This window comes from Rosa rugosa, chromosome 6, assembly GCF_958449725.1.
Source record: "Rosa rugosa chromosome 6, drRosRugo1.1, whole genome shotgun sequence".
Lineage (NCBI taxonomy): Eukaryota > Viridiplantae > Streptophyta > Magnoliopsida > Rosales > Rosaceae > Rosa > Rosa rugosa.
Genome location: NC_084825.1, coordinates 48,251,206 through 48,269,983, shown reverse-complemented (window position 1 = coordinate 48,269,983; position 18,778 = coordinate 48,251,206). Strand labels below are relative to the sequence as shown.

Sequence of the window (18,778 nt, the reverse complement as noted above, 5' to 3'; positions counted from 1 at the left end):
ATTAATTGGGTATTAGGGAAATAATCTCTTAGAGTGTTTTGGGTAAACGGGGTTAAAAAACTGTTAGTGGAGCAAGTGGGTAATTTTTAAGCTGAAATTGGGTAAATGATCATTTCCCCTATTTTCTATACCCTGCCAGAAATTTCTTTCCCACTTTACTTAATTCTTTTCCTAGTAACGTAATTTTGAGAAGCCTTAATCCTTTATTGACATCAACGAATGTGTAAAGTAAGAACCTGATTAATTAGATTAAAAGATAAATTGATATGGAGGACCTAGAATTTTGTTCATACGAAGGTAGATTAACGGTGGAGTGATAAGCATTAGGATATTAAACTATTATTTATTTTGACAGAGTAATAGAGATTTTGTTTAATCCAAAAGCCAGAACGGCACATACAAATAAACCCTATATGCTTGTACCCTAACTCAGTGGTCAAGCAGGTAAGGAAATACGGGCACCATCCACTAGTACAATGAAGCTCACTTATTTGAAAGCCTTATGACAATTCCACCAACACAAAGAAAAATATTGTGAATTTCCCTTCGTCAATGCACTCACTTGTAGTACTCTGGGAGATATAAAAAGAACCCATAGCTTGTAGACTACAAAACACACGAAGTGCCTTTATTGGGCCTACGCCCACTAGCTTCCCCAAACAAAGTTAGGAAGTTATTGGAAAGAACCAAATCCTAAAGAACCCCAAAGCCCAACAATATATCCAGCCCAAGGCCCAAACAAAATAGCAAGCGTAGCTCAGGCCCAGAATCAACACAGGTTCATGACTGAACCCCGCCGTCAAAGCATCGACATTCGACACCAGACACCAGACACCCGCGGTCGAAACCGCCTGGTAGCCACCCCGCCAAACGCAGCTCAGCCAAACGTCCCAGTCAACACCCTCGCACAACCCATCATCAAAACTAGAAACCAAAGAAAAAACGAACTGGATCGCCCGACTGGCCAACCACTCCTCCCCATGAGATAGCCTTGATCGGATCGCACCACCGCGCATTAGGATATAGTAAAGAAACTAAAGTTAAGTCTAATATTTGGTATGCATCGCTAGAAAAAGAATTAAAAAAAAAAAAATCAGTGATGCATGGCAGCATGACCAGCATCCTTCACTGGGCTTTACATGTAGGTCCGCATTTGGTCTGAAACATATGAGAATAATGACATTGATCGACTGTTCCAACAAAGGAATGATTGAAAGCCTTCAGTCGAAATTCTTCGGACCTAATTATTAAAGTTTTTGGAAGATCTGTTGGAGTTTGACTACTTTTGATACCAATATTCTACTCAAATTTTAGCAATAAGTGGAGAGACCCGAAATTTCATATTATGTTATGCAAAGATGAGAAGTCGTTATTTCAAAAAAAAAAATGAGAAGTCGTGATTTAAGGACTCTATTCACTAGTTGGTAACCCAATGTTGATATTTTTTGATTATGATGAAGCTTGTTCATATAGTCGAATTTTGTTATATGATCAAATAATCGCACATAACTCATTCTTTTAAAAGCTTGATTCCTTGATCAAGATCATTCATGCCAACCTAGCTTAGCTAGCTATAGCTAGCTACACAAGAAATAAGAAGGGGATGGAAGTTGATGATCCCAAATTGAGATATATAATTAGCTAGGTACTTAGGTAGAGCATTAATATGTTAACCGAAGCTTGATTACTCTTGTTCGGTACTTTCACTCCAGCTCTTAATAGCCACAGCCACTGCCTGTTTGACTGCGTGAGCATCAATCCCTTCGCCTTCTTCTTCATTCTGCAATACAAAAGTAAGTTATTTCTTTCATTAATAAATAGTACGTTCTACTATATGCTTATATTAAATGTCTTACTTCTCCTCCAACTGCCTGCAGTCTGAAACTTTCTGCACAGGAAACCCTAGCTTCAAGCACATTTAGACCCAACTCTTCGAAGGCTTCCAGTACAGACACAAGCAAACCGGGGCAGCTCTTTTCCGAATACACATTTATCAGAAACCCCTTTTCTAGGGTTTCCACTGTAACCTGCTGATATGATAAAAGGGACATACATATATCCTTGTATCAATTAGTACTAGATCAATGATCATAAAGAAATACTGGAAGCAAATATCAAATGAGAATATAAAAAACGAGGCAAAAAAAAAAAAAAAACAATTAAGTGCATGCTTTCATCGTGTTTACAGTATAGTAAGTACCACTGGCAATTGATTTTGGTCATGACTTGAAGTTGCATTTGCAATGTCTTGATTGAGTTTTTCCACTTTCTGTTTTAGCTCTTCAATATACTTTGATGCGTCTACTATGATTGAGGTTTGGTTTAGCTGTCACCCAGATATTCACAAAATAAAAAATAAATAAAAATGTACAGTTAAATTTGTAGAATTACATGCTCTCCCAGTCTCCATCATAGATTTAGATAATTCAAGAAGTACTGACATGTGTAAGAAATTTTTGCCTACTACAACTGACAGTTTCCTAATTTTAAGGAAATTCCAATCCTCTCTTTAAAGTAAATCATAGAAGTAGATAAACAATAATTACTATCTGATTAATCTCATCAGTTTAAAAATCAAGAAAGCCTACAGAATGAGACTTTTCAGAAATAAATTAAGAACATAATGAAAATTAATCATGAAATAAACACAATGGCTATAACTGCATTTACATGCTAGTCTTTCTCTATAAGTAGATTTTATAGATTACAGAAACAATTAATCTCTCGTATGATAACAAACGGAAGGAAAACCATGGAAAACATATAGATACATAGAAGGAAGATAATTATACTGGGGAAGAGCTAGAGTTTCAGAGGTTTCTGAGAGGTATGCAAAGACAAAGGAAGGAAATCAAAGTATATAGTTTTGATAAACGAAATATGATGCAAAAGGAAACAAAAATGAGTAGCATGCAATTCGGTGCTCGGTTAAGGATAAGAAGCTTTAAGCCAATGGAAGCAAAGGCTTCAGGGAATTACAGCATGAGAGTTAGTAATGGAACGAAGAAGTTGCAGCTTCTCATAAAGTGCTGCTCTCTTGTGCTCCCTAGAAACCATATCGGATTCGATATCTTTCTCTCTTTTATGAGTTTTATCTTTCAGCTTCTGATTTCCCTTTCTCTCTTATGCGTCTCTCTCTTTGTTTCTCTTCCTTACAACTCTGAAAAGCTCTGAAAGCTGTTTATAAAGGAGGGGGATGAGCTCTCAAATCTATATGATCACCTGTTTGCTTCCCACATGACTGCCTCAGTTTTTTCACAACAAAATATATAATATTATTATATTATGTAGCCAATTACTATACTGCCCTTCTGATCATAGTACAAATTAATGCCTTAAGACGTACTTTTAGGTTTTTATATCTGTGTTGCGAGCTACATTGGCAAATATGGAAAACCTAGTGAAAACATTCCTTGGTCCTTGGGATGACTGCACCTATTTAATCATCTTTAATCGTTTCAAAAAAAAAAAAAAATCATCTTTAATTCTTATTTCTTAATTCCTTGCTAGATATAGCAGATTTCATTGGCCATATAAATTCCAGGAAAAGTGGGAAAAGATTATTGTGAGAAATACTAAAATTAGATGAGTTACCCTATAAATGATACTGAGGGATATTTGTATTTTTAATATCAGAAGGAATCGATAACTCTGACCTATCTTAGTTTGATTTTTTTTTTCACATTTTTCTATCACTTAAATTAATCCAAAAGCTCATATATATATATTTTTTTCAGTGCTCATATGTATTTTCTCATTCTTAAAGAGCCATATTAAATAATTACTTAAATAGGTATCGTTTCCAACTTAATTTGAGCTGTTGTGCATAAAAATTTGATTATCTGGAAAGTTGCTAATAATCAAATCCTCTAGCTAACTAATCAAACAAATGAAGTAATGGTGGAATCAATACTTACTTTTCATGAGGCAAAGACATATAAATTGATATGAAATTATTATGAACTCTTCTTGTTGTCAAGGCTCAAGGGCAGCCGTACGTACTGGCCCTCTTTCAAAAAAAAAAAAAAAAAAAAGGCAACAAAGATATCAATTTGAGAGAGGTGAAATTGTTTCAATGTGTAATTTCGATCTAAATCTATAGCATTTCCTAGAACCCTAAAGAACATCAAAGATTAATTCCTACGTATATTAGAAAGTATAAACGTCAACTGTTTAAGTTTGTGTCTATTTGTAAGCGGTGAAATAATTAAGTATACATTATAAGAGATTTTTAGATGTTGACTAGTGATCCAATATATAGGGAAATTTGATGGCATTGTCACTTGATTGTTATCAATTTAGTGTCCCCTTGTAATAAAGTCATCACCTTTTGACATCTGCACCCAGAAACAAATTAAATACTGGATCTACAATAAGTTTTCTCCATCATGTTAAATGAGGTCTTAAGTTCAAGTTTTCTCCCATTTTAGATTAAAAAGGACATGCATATACAAAAGGAGATTGAAATTCACACTCCTCATTTTACAATCTACATTCTATGTTTCCTTTTTTAATATCTTAAGTTTCGTATTTTTGTAGTGTGGATTGTAAAAATGTGATGTTAAGATACTAACAAAGGACATGAAGTGTGGATTGTAAAATGAGAAGTGTGAGTTTCACTCCCCATATAAAATACCCAATATGTTCCATTTGAAAATGATTCCCTTTATATGCCGAGAAAAGAACCTTGGAAGATAAACACTGTAAAACATGTTGCTAATTATTGATCAAGTAGCTAATAAATCAACACCAACTAATGCTTTTTGATACTAAAAACAGTAACATTGATGTAGATTAAGAGTGATCACTTTCACATGCCTGTTTTTGGAGTAATCTGCAAGTTGAAATGCAACAAACTCCCCAACAAAATTTTCCAATCAAATGCCAAGAAGCCACTTGATTATGCTACAAATTAAGGAAAATGTTAACAATCTCTAATAATCAAAATTCTCCAATCAAATGACAAAAAGGCACTTAATTATGCTACAAAGGAAAATGTTAACAATCTCTAATAATCAAATACAAAACTTGCAAATAAAAGAGAGCATTGAACCTAAAATCAATTATTGATAAATAAAAGACTCGAAATAATGTTGTCGAATTGCTCTATTCAGATATTGGATTCCCACTAACAGAGTAATGTAATAATGAAGGGAAAAACAATGAGCATAATGATTCCATAAAAAAAAAACAATGAGCATAATGATTTATAGAAGGGGTAGAATGGGAAACGATGGGGTAAAGAAGTAAAGGCGGGAAGGGAATAGGAATGGAGGAATCATGAACTCGTGATGGAGGTAACTCTGTGAATGTTAATAGGCCATTCGAGCAAACCACATCGAAAGGAGTGAAGAAGAGGGATCGAGGAAGCAACAAAAACAAAGGATCGATATGTATGTTTTAGTTTTGTGATTTTGGAATGCCTCCAAACACTCCTCACGGGGGCTTTTTTAGGCTCATCACAAACCTCTCCTCTCCCTCTCGATCTCTCTCTCAGTATCTCTCTCTCTCTCTCTACACGTGCGCCATTTCAAAACCTTCTCATAGATCATCTCTAGCTAGCTAATGACATACAAGTTGAATTTCACAGTCTATTTAATTTCTTGGAGACTAAAAAAAAACATACCATGCAATAATATTAGGATATCCCTGTGCATGCATGAGGACAATAGCTTTCCATCATGTTCCATCAATCTAACTAGCTAGTTCTATCTTTACCAGTCCAATCACAACCTATATATATGTTTGAGAGCAATTATGAAAACTCATCCGAGCAAAAAAATAGTAACTGCAAACGAGTGAAATGCATGGAATTAATTTTGAGGCAACTCTTGATTAGATCTGTATACTCTTAAGTTTATGTTACACGGAAAAATTATTTTGTATGTCAAATAGTGTATGTAACGATCCAAATTATTATTTGAAATATCATGAAGATTAAAAACTTAGTTGATTATGTTAGGAAATAGAATTGCTAGAATTTGGGTATAACGTTAGCTGCTCTTCTTCCAACAAAACCATGAAGTAACATTCTAAACCTAAAGCGCTGAGTGAGATAGAAGTTGTAGATTACGGAACATGTCATACAGTTATTCATCAAGTACACTATAGTATTCCGATATCTAGAACAATTACTCAGTTTCAGTGTTTCACCACCTCCATGCATATATGAATCTTGGAATTTTAGTTCAACATTAATTTCCCAAAACTATTACTACTTCCATGGACAGTTAGATGAGGAGAAAGTACTATGTATATCACGAGACCTTAGAATATGTATCATAGTCTTTTGGTTACTAGCATGATTATATCACAAAATTGATATACATATATTATAAGAAAATTTTGCACTAGCTAGCCAGTCCTTTGTTGCTTCCAACATTGTCGCCATTCGACACAGACAAATCACGTACCGAACCCTATTCACATGTGTGCCCCTTAATCATTACAACCAAACAATACTCTCCATACACATACCTGCTCTAACCTTTGTCTCTTGCCCTAGCTCCATAGAATTATATACATGTATTAGTAATTCCTTTATATTGGCTATCTTCACACACACACACAGTGTGTGTGTATATATATATATATATATATATATATATATATATAGACACACACACTCTTTCAATTTATATGTAATATACTGATGTGATATTTCATGCTCGGTCCTCACTGATTAATCAGGTAGTACATGATTAGTCTGTTTTATCTCCAGGAAATATCCTCCACTTGTAATATGCTCTAAGGGCGTGAATCAACAAAATACCCACCTTCAACATTTTGTCGAATGAGCGTGACTTGATGCTTATCGAAATCACAATTCTGAGGAAAAGTAGCAAGAAACCAAATTAAACAGATAAGCAATTTGTCTTCATACATAATACATTTGAAACCTATTAGCTAGTAATACATTTCTTCATCATCAAATGTGGTAATTGGTTTCTAGCTTTCTGGTTCATTGCAGGCCATATTATTCTCAGGCACTTGCATGATTTGTTTTAATAACCAATAGCTAGCTTACCCCCATACCTTTTGATCTTTGTTTTTTGCTTTGTTTTCTTATTCTGAAGACTAATTGCAGATGAAAGGAAAGGTTAACTAAGCTATATATTTTTATTATCACAGGTTTTGTGCTGATAATTAACATATGGTCTTCTTGAGGTCTTCGTTAGTTGCCACAAAGTTGGAGGTTGATATATGGAGAAGATTCTTTAAGGATTTGATTGTTCTCCTTCACATGTTTTATGATGACAAGAAAGCTTTTGGAGTAACTATAAACACTAGCGAAGCGAAAAATATATAAGACATTCCTTTCTTTTTATTTCTTGATTAATTTACATAAGGCATATGTGCTAAACCCTATTCTATATAGACTGATTAATTATAATAATCTCATGCATTAGGGAGTGATTAGTGATGTGAGTGATTATGGTGCACACTCATGACCTGTACGCGTTTTGGTGTCTATGTATATAATCCAATCTTGTGACTAAACAAATCAAAATGAAAAACAAAATAACAACAAAGAAGGAACCCCATTTGATTAGGGCACAATCATGCAACCAAAGTATTTCTTTATTCAGAAATGTTTCTCGTGACATTCCATATTATTTTAAAATTCCATTAATCTCATAAAATGACAAGGAATGCCACCACCAATCTCCACATGCATAGAGCCATCTTTTTACGGTGCTTCACATAACATCTGTGATCCTTTCATTAGGGTTCCAAAATTTGGTAATTCACTATCCAGGAAAACCCATTACATTATATATAGAATAAGAGTGATTATTTAGCGTATCCAATATACTGCTAATGTGGTGTATAACTTCACTCTAATATTATTACATGAACTATTCATCAACCCTAAATCATTATCGCCATGCATTCTACTGCCCAACATGGTTTTATACCGTCATACATACATACGAAATTCGGATGCAACAAATACACTTATTAATGTTTTGTACCGTAATAATTTTCACAATGTAGAAACTTTTCTTTCAAATCAACAACTATTCTGTCCAATCGAGCAATACATTCTTTTCCTTTACTTGTTTTAAGATAAATTATCCTGTAGTATAGTACAGTAGTATTATGGGATTCTTGTGACTTGCTAGCAAAACCTCACGTGAGCTAGCTGCACTTCGGGAAAGTACATTCACATGCAAATGTGACAATGAAAACAAAACTCAATCGAAGTATAAAGTTGAGTGATAAGTGCCTCTGTTGTTCATATATACAGAGAGTTTCTTGTTGGCAATCCATGAAGAATCTACATATACATGCAAGGATAATATAAATAATAGTGCCCATTACCCAAATGTTTGGTTGGATATATACTTGCATATAATTTCATGTTAGTATATATGACTTAGTTTAACGCAATGAAAATGACCTAGCTAGCTCGATCTTCTTATTATGTATGTATATAACTTCTTCTTCTTCTTCCCTGAAGAATAAAAAGGGTCACTGTCGAAACGTCGTCATTCCAGAATTGGAGCTTACATAATCGAACGCCCCTACAAATTGCTTTGCTGTAATATAAGCTTGTTGTGTGCTGAGAAAGCAGCAGAGCAGCCATGCAATTACAAAGAAAGCTTTAGACTTCATACAGCTATATCGCTTTGTCCTCTTTCATTCCAGCCAAAACAATTCTTCTGTGATATATTGTATTGAAAGCGATCGATATCGGCACGCATTGTTTTCTAGCTTCTAATATATTTTTCATTGATTCTGTAATGCATGTTCTTGAATATACTATTAGATTCAGACCAACACCTGATTATCTTCAATGAATAATACCAGATTACGTGTGTATTATTCTTGTTACTTCACATAAATGAATAAAGGGTGTGTTGTTTGGTCATGAGTGGTCAATCGGTCTATGACCCTATTCTCTCTGGTAGGCCATAAAAGAAAAAGTACGAGTACTATGCAAAATGGGGAGTTACTTATCATTCACAATTTAGGTCATTGACTCTTTGGCTTCAAGCCATCCCTTATGTGTGGCTGGACTGAACCAGCAACCACATAGATGAACTGCATATCAGAGTGATGTAGAGAATTCTCCGAGATACTATGTTCAAGAGTTAAGTATAAAGTTTGAGATAGATCGACTATCGATCGGATTCAAAAACCTCGTCCATCTTTAATTATTACAAACATTGGATTTGGATTGGATTCTTATCGAAAGTCTAATCCATTCACAAGTCTGATTATAGGTGTAGAGGTGTACGAGTCTAAGGAATCGTCGGCACTCAAAGTGTTGATGTCTTGATCGATGATGCCATTGTAGTAGGCAATTAGCTTCATGTTCTTTTTTCTTCTAATGTGTGCGAACAAGATGTTTTAACTGCTAAAACCTCTCAAGGCAAGGAGGGTGAATTAGCAAAACAGTGTGTAACCATAAAGAAAAACTTCTAAATCCGACATTAAAATTAGAATACACATTGTCATACAAAGCTTAGAGTTGATAAAGGGTATTCGTAATTTCGAGCCATAATGAGTGCATGTGGTGGCCTGTGTGTGACGTTCAAGGACGTGAAATCTGTACCCATCATCTTGGAGGTGACCCATGTATAAGACAAAAATCTCTCTATATATATAGCATCATTATGCATGGCATTAGGTCACAGATCGAGGGAAGCAGCTAATTCTTCTACTTCGAGTAGAGCAATCTCATACCCCACTTCTCTTCTTGACAAAAGAGACATCGCAAAATTTAGGTCACGGGGTTGGTTGTAGCCATCGAACATGACACAGTTGGATTTACAATGATCCAGAAATGAATTCGGTAAAAGTTGTATGGAGCATACGAGAACCCTGGATGATGATCATGCCAGTTAGTCCCTTGTGAATGCATGAGAGAGTAGTTGCGTCTTCTTCATCACATGTTAGGGCTGCTGCAAGATCCTACAGCGATTGCAGAAGAGGTTCTGAGCCCATCATATGTACATTTCAGCAAGACGTTTCAGGAAGGTGCTAGCTGTCTTCTTGTTGATTTTTGGATGCTGAATCAAAGGCACACATTCTACCGTCTCCTGTTGATCGATGTCCTGCATTTCTTAGGCCCCATGAAGATAGGAGACACACGTACTTTTCAGATTTTAGATCATAGTATGAGATTAAAAGCGCAGAACGTAAAACCCCAATCAAACTCCGATCCAAAGAAGAATTTATTGCATAATAGAAACACTTTCTTTCATGGTTCTGTTCATGTAAGCAATGAGTTCTCTGCGGCTGTGTTAGCCACGTAAAGCTCTACAGTTGCACACAGCTGTGAAAGAAAGTAGCTACATTCTTGTGTTTCAACATATAGTACAAGGTTGCTTATACAACTGAGAAATTGAAGTAGGGATAGTGGGAGATTGATGACTTAACAAAGATCAAATCGATGAACCAATAACAGAGAGAACCTTATTATGATCAAATCGATGACCTAAAACAAGCTGATCCCTCCATATCAATAATGCATCTCATTATTAGGACTTGAACAGCCTGCTTTTCAGAACACTATGTTGACTGATTTTGCAGCGAAGTTGGGGTGCATCAACCTGAATTCTTCTACAGCATTGAGGATCCTGCATTCACCTTATTATCACCAACTCATGACCTAAAACAAGCTGATCCCTCTATATCAATAATGCATCTCATTATTGGGGACTTGAACAGCCTGGCTTTTCAGAACACTATGTTGACTGATTTTGCAGCGAAGTTGGGTGCATCAACCTGAATTCTTCTACAGCATTGAGGATCCTGCATTCTGGTCCCACTGCTTTGTCGATCTTGGTGGATCTTCCTCAGCGGTGGAGCTCAAGGGTCCTTAACATGAATCCAGTTCTGCCACTCGACCTTATATGGAGCTTGTTGAGTACATCCACTGCCTTGTACTCTATCCACAGTTAAATAAGCTCCATATTTAACAATACGACAATGTTTAGTTTCCATCCAACAACAAACAAGCATGGCAACCCAAATTTCTGCACAGATATACTGGTGTTATAAGTCTAGTACTCATAATAATCTCCACAATTAAATCAACATATTGTAATGTATCAGAAAAAGTTACTTTAATAATCTGTTCAGGAGCCCCCAATTCCTATTTACAAGCAGTACATTCCCCCTAATCAGTCATTAACCCCACACCATATCATCAAACCAGTTTTGTCATGAAAGTTTTGTGGAGTTTGCATTTGTAGCCTTTTACGACCTGATGCTCCTTGATGTGTAAAACAAGTGGAGAATAATCATTAAACGTGCATGCGAATTTCCCAAATCCTCCCTTAGAATTTCATCTCGTTCTCGTTTCCTCGTTGTGTGCCACATATATTGGGCAATAACAAATCAATGTAGTTCAAAATCTCATTCCGGCATTCCTGTATTTAATGCTAGATGTGGATCTTGCAATACATAATTCAAGTCCGGGATGTAACCCAAGGACTTAATCTTCACTCTTAGCTCTTCTAAGATTGCATATATGTCATGTTTTTCTGAATGTTGTTGATCCCCTGCATAAAATTTGTGGACTCTACCTTTCACAGAAATCCAACTACATCCTGGTTCCTTCTTGACACCGCGGTCTTTCATCGCATCTCTCAAACTAAGTCCATCTTCATAACTCCCTGTCCTGATATATGTGTTGGATAGAAGAACATAGGTAGCTGAGTGTTCTGGCCTAATGGAAAGGATCTTCTCAGCTGCAATCTCCCCCAACTCCACATTTTCATGGACCCTACATGCTGCCAACAAAGCCTGCCAAACCATTTCGTTGGGCTCAATTGGCATCCTTTTGATGAAGTCCATTGCATCATTAAGACGGCCCACGCGGCCTAAGAGATCAACAATACAAGCGTAATGTTCCATCTTCGGCACCAGATCACAAGATTGTTCCATCAAACTGAAATGATGGAGACCTTCTTCTACCATACCTCTGTGGCTGCACGCAAAGAGAACACACAATAAGGTAACATCATTGACCTTCACACCCGACTGCTCCATTCTACCATAGAGTTCAAGGGCATCCTCCACAAGACCATGTTGAGCATAGGCTGATATAATGGCAGTCCACGAAATTGTATCGGGGTCAGTAATCCTCTCAAAGACCTCCTGCGCCTCAGTTATATTACCACATTTGGCGTACATATCAACAAGAGCGCTTTCAGTGCACCTGCCTGTGTCCAAGCCAGCCTTGCACAGGAGGCCATGGACTTGCTGACCATACTCAAGTGAACAAAGGCTGGCACATGCAACAAGTACACTAGAGAGAGTGAACTGATTTGGTGTAAATCCTTCATCCCTCATCTTTGAGAAGATTGTCAGCGCATCCTCCCACTCAGAACATTGAGAATAAGCAGTCACCAAAGTCGTCCAAGACACCATATCTCTCTCTTCTGTTTTGTCAAAAACCTTCTGTACATCTTCAAGTAAGCCACATTTGGCATATGCATCAGCAATTGCATTGGAAACACTTGTTCCCTTCATTTCTGCCCCAGACTTTAAAACCATAGCATGAATTTCCTGACCTAAATGCAAGAATTTTAATGCAGCTATTGCATTGAACACGCTGCAATAAGTGTAAAGGTCTGGTTGTACATTGTTTCTGCACATTCTCACAAAAAGTTCCAACGCTTGTTCGCTGTAACCACACAGTGAATATCCACAAATCATCGCATTCCATGGCATATTGACTTCACAGCTAATGAAATTCGTGTCAAAAACTGATCTTGCATCCGACGAAGACTTGCACTTGGAGTACATATCAATGAGAGCCGTTCCCACAAGAACACTAGACTCAACACCCAATTCAGATGCACAACTGTGAATAATTTTGCACTTGTTACCATCACCTAGTTGCCCAACAGCTTTTGATACACTGACGAGAGTATACTTATTCGGTCTAATTCCTTTTCTCTTCATACTGAGAAACTGATCAAATGCTTCCATATGAAAACCATTCGATGTTAAGCCCGAAATCATTGCATTCCAGGAGACTTGTGTATGTTCTGTCATGGTATTAAACATCCTACATGAATCCTCAATCTCTCCAAACTTCGCATACATGTTAAGCAGAGATGTGCTAACAAATCCATCGTATTCAAAGCCTCTCACAACAATCTGGGCATGCACCATTTTGCCCAATTCAACACAATCTAGACCAATACATGTCTGGATAATTGCGGTATATACAAATTTGTCAGCCAAAACTCCATTGTTCACCATCTCCCTAAACAACTCAAACCCATCGAAAAACAAACCATTCTCAGTACACCCAACAATCATGACCGTCCAAGAGAATATGTTTCTCTCAGACATTTCATCAAACACCTTACGAGCTGTGCCAAAATCCGAGCATTTCGAATAGGCATGGACTACATGGTTCAACAATACGAGCAAGTCTTGGCCCGAAAGATTGGATTTTGACGCAAACCCATGAACAGATTTTACTTGTTTCAAAGACCCAATGTCCTCACAACCACGTAGAATATCAATTAAGGGTTTGATTTCAGACTTCTGCTGGGTTTCAGCAACGGGAGCTGAACTGAGAAAGTTGCTTCCTTTAAGTTTCTGGGTTGTTGGGGATGATGGATTTATAGTCAAATTTCTAATCTGCGAGAAATTTCGATACTTTTTTTTACTACAGTGTTGAGTGAAGATTGAGCTGAAAAGGCCAGAGAGGCAAAATATGCATGGAAGAAGAAGAAGAAGAAGAAGAATAGAAAAGAAAAAGAGTGGTAAAAATTACTTACTGGTTTGTTTATGGAAGCTGAAGTAGGCAGAAGCAGAGCTGGTTGAGGACAGCACAGTTTGACGGTGAGACTCATGGCCTGAAGGTCAGTAGCTTTCAAGCAAGGAGAGTAGTGATGGCGCACATATTTGACATGGCCATTTTTATCCGGCAGCTGAGGCTCATGTGTAATAGAAAAGAAAGCCACAGGGTTTAATTTCTTCTTCTTTTTTTTTTTTTTTTTTTTTTTTTATAAATAAAATTAATTTTAAATTTTTTTTTTTTAAAAAAAAAATATATATATATATATAAAAGTAAAAAAAAAAAAAAACAACAACAACTCCCTGCTAGGCCCTAGCTTATCCTCAAGAAACACTACAGAAAGTGCCAAACAGTAGTTTAAACTATTAGTTTCTTTTTCTTTTGTTATGAGTCGATTGATAAATAAAACAATTCATTATTACACAAAATTAATCAAACAACTGTTAAAAACCTGTTGTCTATATGAAAACAGAGTTGTTGTCTAATAACACGTCGTCTAATTGCCTCATCAGACAATAGTCTTGTATGGTTGTCAGTTTGCTCATTTACATGACATGTATAGGTAAGTATGTGTTGTCTGAATTCACCCAATTTTCTATTAATTACATGAGATTGTTGTAGAGTATGGATTGAGACAACAACTTTATTACTTTGATGTTGAGTGAAATCATTCATGACATGTTTGGCCTCTTATGATTCGTTAAGCGGACCAATCCATCTGGTCGAGCACTCGCTCTTCTCTAAAGTTATTGTGTCTCTAAATCTATGTGTTTTAGAGTTTAAATGAAGATTTATTTATTTATAGGATTTCGTAATCCAACTTCAATAGGGAAAGATAATCTAAACCTAGAAATCTCTACTCCAAAGGCAACCTCAAAGAAAAACTACTAACTTTTTTTTATTTTTATTTTTTTAAGGATCCAACCTCAAAGAGAGGTTCACATGTAGGTAGGTAGTGGTAATTTGCTATTATTTATTTATATATTTTTTAATTTGGACAATTTCTTATTTTTATATTATTTGCAGTAATTAAAAAAAAAAAAAAAAAAGGTCATACGGTGCCGTTTAAGTGCAATTCGGAGTTAGGGTTATATACCCGCCATCCACCAAGTCCTTCATTCTACAAACCCAGCACAGAAACGAAGCGCAGTAACAGAAACCACCAGAGAGACAAAGAAGAAGAAGATGGGGAAGAAAGCGAAGACGTCCAGGAAGGGAAAGAAGGCGTGGAGAGCCAACATTAGCACGGAGGACATCCAGGACTTCTTCGAGCAGTCCACCAAAGACGCTCTCTCCGGCGGCAATCTCTCTCAGGCTCCCGATGAAGCTCTCTTCTTCGTCGACAACTCCAAAGGTACCTCCTTTTTCATTATGTTCCCCTGTATGCCCTTTTACTATTCCCATATTTCCCTCCATGTCCTTATCTACCTTCATCAGCTGGTTGGTTAAGGATCCTTAGGGTGTGTCGCAGAGTTGAATTTGTTTAAATTTTGTTTCTTTTTATCAAATTTTATAGGGAATACTTGAAGTTGTGGGATTTTTATACAGTTTTGTTATTGATTTGATGCCAAAAGCTTAGTCGCCTGTTGCATTTTCTGTGAAAGCATTTGATTTAGGTTTCATATGACTGCCGAAACAAGCCTGATTCTTTAACAAGGACTAGTTTGGTTTAAAGAAAAGACCCTTTTGTTGGAATGAAGAGTATTGAGCTCGATTATTCAAGGTAGAGAGTGTAAAATGTAGCTGATTTGAGTAGAAGTGAGCTCGACCTCGACATTCAGGCTTAGTCACTCAATAGAAATCTAGTATAAGCAATCTGCGTTTTTAAAGAATTTATAATCTGGAGCCAGCCAAATGGTCACTGACCAACATACATAAAGTTGTATCTAAGAGTACAGTTCTGAACAATTGTTCCTTATGTTTTGTTCTGTGTGTTTCTAATCAATTGAAACTTATCTGCTTTTGTATGATCAGATCTTTCGGTGAAGAGGAAGATTGAAAAGCATAGAGAGAAAGTGCTTCACATTGACAGCATGCTACAGAAAAACCCATTTGTAAAAGCAGTGCCTTCTTCAACACTAAAGAAGTCCAAGAAAAAGCGAAAACAGATTGCAAATGCCAAAGATGTGACTGAATGCGGCACTGAGGTGAGATAGTTATATTGTAAAATGTGTATTTACACAGGTTTTCAAGTTTATAGCCATTTTGATCAATGTTGTTTGGTATCTTTCAGGGTTCTGTCTCAACTTCTGGCATGGCTGACCTATGGGGTGATAAAGGTGGTGACAATCGTGTGGTCAAGAAGGTATGCCTCATCTTTTAAGTTCGAGGATATGATCATATTCTTGTTTGTTTGGTTCTTGGCTGTTTTTGTTATTTTTATTCCAATACCATGAACTGCTATATGCCAGTGTTGGCCTACAGGTCATTAGTGATAGGATGCACGTGACCACCAACAAGGGGTTAGTCATGCCCGTGGTTTGCTCCCATGTGGTCTGGGTTTGAATCCCTTTACGGTACCTACCTAGCTATTTGCAAGAACCTGTCTCATAAAGAATGTAGGATGTGGCAGGAGGTCCCAGTTTGGGCCCTCATCCACGAAGTGGGTTTGGGAAATTCTGAGTTTTGAAATATAAAATAAAAGACACCGGAGCAGTACTCTATTGATGTTTTGTTGTCTTAATACGGTGCATTTTCTTAGATAATATTCCATAGCTCTTAGTTGATGTATGTTCATTGATTTTATTTTTATATTTTTGAAGATGATGAAGCCTTCACCTATTCCTGCTGTAGAAGTTGAGCCTCCAGGTTGCTCATATAATCCCACAGATGAAAGTCATCAGGTATTTTCTCAATCTTTGACACTTGGTACCATCTCTATGTGGTTGATTCTTTTGGCTTACATGTCATAAATGTTTTCCATCTGGTCCTCTTTGTCAATCCAGGAAGCATTGGCTCATGCTGTTGCAGATGAAATGCAGAAAGTCTATAGAAATGAGCTAGGGCCTGAACCAGTGCCTCTAACTGTTCCAGGGGAGACTATTGATGAAGAAGAAGTGAGTGTCGTTTGTTCTTTCACACATTATTCACCAGAGATGTTATAAGCCTTTAGTCTAGGGCTTTACATGTCATTATATACTTATAAAGTACTTCCAACTGGTGCCATGAATAATGAAATTGATTGAACTTTTAATAAATGTTATACTTTACATATTACTTGAAATTCTCAATACATATATGAGAGCCTTATTGTACCCCATGTACTTTGTCAGATGTATTTTATTGAAGCAGATGAAGGCAGTGATGATGATATGAATCCAGAAAACTTGGATGAGAATGAGCATGGTGCATCTGAGAAAAGGTGAGCCGTATTTTGTTCGATATTGCTATCATTCCATTCCATGTGTTATTTGTTTGTTTGCTTATTTGACTTCTGAGAAGATGCCCTACTATTTTTGGTATATAAAAACAGAACATTTTTAAGTAGCACTAATTGATTGCGTTTCTCTGCCAATATGAAAATGCCTCATTCTAAAATATGTGCTTGTTTTGGTACATTTTCACCTTTTTGTCACTTTGCAATATTTCTTCCTGTCATTTAGCTATTCCATGAGCTCATTTTTGAATGAAAATGGTACAGGCCCTTTAAAACAAAGAGGGTGACAACAGTCGAATTAAATAAGAGAGCTAGGCGTAAAGAACAGCTGAAAAGGGAAGCAGAAGCAAAGAAGGTGCAGAAGCTTTCCAAAGAAATTGATGGGTAATGTATTTATACAACTTGTTTGCTTCTAGAATACTCTGGTCAAGATTACATTCTAATAAATTGCTCGGTGCTTTGGTCACAGCTTACCAGATATCCTTCAGGAAATAGCTGAAGACGACGAGGAGAAGCTAAAAAGACATCTTCGACGAGTTGTAGCTAAAAAGGAAAAATCTAAGTCATGTCCCCCGCGCTTGGGGAAGCACAAGTATGTTTACAATACTCTCTCTCTCTCTCTCTCTCGATTGGATATTAAGTGTTTTTCTTCTTTTATTACAGATTTGAACCTGCCCCAGTTCAAGTCCTTCTGACTGAAGAAAGAACTGGATCCATCCGTAAACTGAAGGTACAGAGGACTGTGTTTTTACCTTGCCAAATGTTTCTTCTATTAAATGTTTCATTCTTGTCTTGTGTATGGCTGAGATCCATAAAACTAGAGGAAGGTCTGATTGTTTGTTTTTTTTCTCATCTGTGTGAAGGGTTGTTGCACCCTTGTCAAGGATCGCTTCAAGAGTCTTGAAAAAAGAGGATTAATCCCAGTGAAGGCCAACAAAAGGTTTGTCCAATTTCCTTCACTGAGTTTGTGTTGAGTTAATCGAACCTGTTCTTCCTCGCATACATTTGACTGATTCATCTACTTGTTGGATGTGTACTTGGACAGGAAATATTAATTGATTTCACAAGATGGCAATGAAAGGTGAAAATAAAGTCTCATCAATTGGGGTTTATGCAAGATCGCCTACTTATGCCGAAGAATATGAAAATTTTGTCACAATCAAGCTCACTAGTTCATTAGTTTATAGCTTATATCAATTTTCGCCTCTTTGTTCTTCATGTTTCCTTCTGTTGCCAGTATATTTGTTTCATCTTTCTATTTGGTTGAAAATTCTCAGTTCAAACATCACTTGGTTGTACTTGACCCGAATATTTATAGCAGTGATTCCCAGTTTAATTCATATTACTTCTTTATTCAATTGTGTTTTCTAAGTGATGACATCTTACCCCATTTCAGTGGGAAATGATGGTTAAGGAAGAAAATTTACCCCTCATCAGTTTTACTGTTTTAGCTCAACTCTAAGGAAACTTTCCGAAAAAATCAGTTTCAGTGTCGGGTTTTATCAGAGTTGTTCACTTAAGAGACAGTTTTTGACTGACCGTAAGAAATAAGTGCATCCGACGGTTGAGAATAAATACATGCGGTTAAGATACATTTATCCCCGTTAGTCTTTAAAACTGTTTCTTAG

At 36.5% G+C, this 18,778-nt stretch overlaps 3 protein-coding genes across 5 annotated transcripts; 1 reads left to right on the top strand and 2 right to left on the bottom strand.

Moving 5' to 3' along the window:
• Window positions 1–1,418: 1,418 nt before the first annotated feature.
• Window positions 1,419–3,231, bottom strand: LOC133715748 (transcription factor SCREAM2-like). Of its 2 annotated transcripts, none has more exons than XM_062142383.1 (4): window positions 2,980–3,231; window positions 2,201–2,326; window positions 1,857–2,030; window positions 1,419–1,780 (listed from the first exon to the last, which is right to left on the bottom strand). In XM_062142383.1, the coding sequence occupies exons 1-4, from the start codon at window positions 3,055–3,057 to the stop codon at window positions 1,685–1,687; spliced, it is 474 nt and encodes a 157-aa protein (XP_061998367.1). In that variant the 5' UTR covers window positions 3,058–3,231; the 3' UTR covers window positions 1,419–1,684. The 2 variants fall into 2 exon arrangements, with proteins under 2 accessions (XP_061998367.1, XP_061998368.1); XM_062142384.1 differs by having other exon boundaries at window positions 1,857–2,027.
• Window positions 3,232–9,409: 6,178 nt separating this feature from the next.
• On the bottom strand, window positions 9,410–13,913 carry LOC133718099 (pentatricopeptide repeat-containing protein At2g27610-like). 2 transcript variants are annotated; one of them, XR_009850099.1, is made up of 3 exons: window positions 13,755–13,913; window positions 11,078–13,614; window positions 9,410–10,988 (listed from the first exon to the last, which is right to left on the bottom strand). XR_009850099.1 is itself a non-coding variant. In XM_062144908.1 (2 exons), exons 1-2 carry the CDS (start codon window positions 13,827–13,829, stop codon window positions 11,371–11,373), a joined length of 2,319 nt encoding a protein of 772 aa, XP_062000892.1. In that variant the 5' UTR covers window positions 13,830–13,913; the 3' UTR covers window positions 9,410–11,370. The 2 variants fall into 2 exon arrangements, 1 of the variants encoding a protein (XP_062000892.1); XM_062144908.1 differs by having other exon boundaries at window positions 9,410–13,614.
• Window positions 13,914–14,888: 975 nt separating this feature from the next.
• On the top strand, window positions 14,889–18,490 carry LOC133714387 (ribosome biogenesis protein NOP53). Its single transcript, XM_062140495.1, has 11 exons — window positions 14,889–15,128; window positions 15,749–15,921; window positions 16,008–16,079; window positions 16,537–16,617; window positions 16,720–16,830; window positions 17,047–17,135; window positions 17,415–17,534; window positions 17,620–17,742; window positions 17,814–17,880; window positions 18,014–18,090; window positions 18,196–18,490. Exons 1-11 carry the CDS (start codon window positions 14,960–14,962, stop codon window positions 18,203–18,205), a joined length of 1,092 nt encoding a protein of 363 aa, XP_061996479.1. The 5' UTR covers window positions 14,889–14,959; the 3' UTR covers window positions 18,206–18,490.
• Window positions 18,491–18,778: the final 288 nt, after the last annotated feature.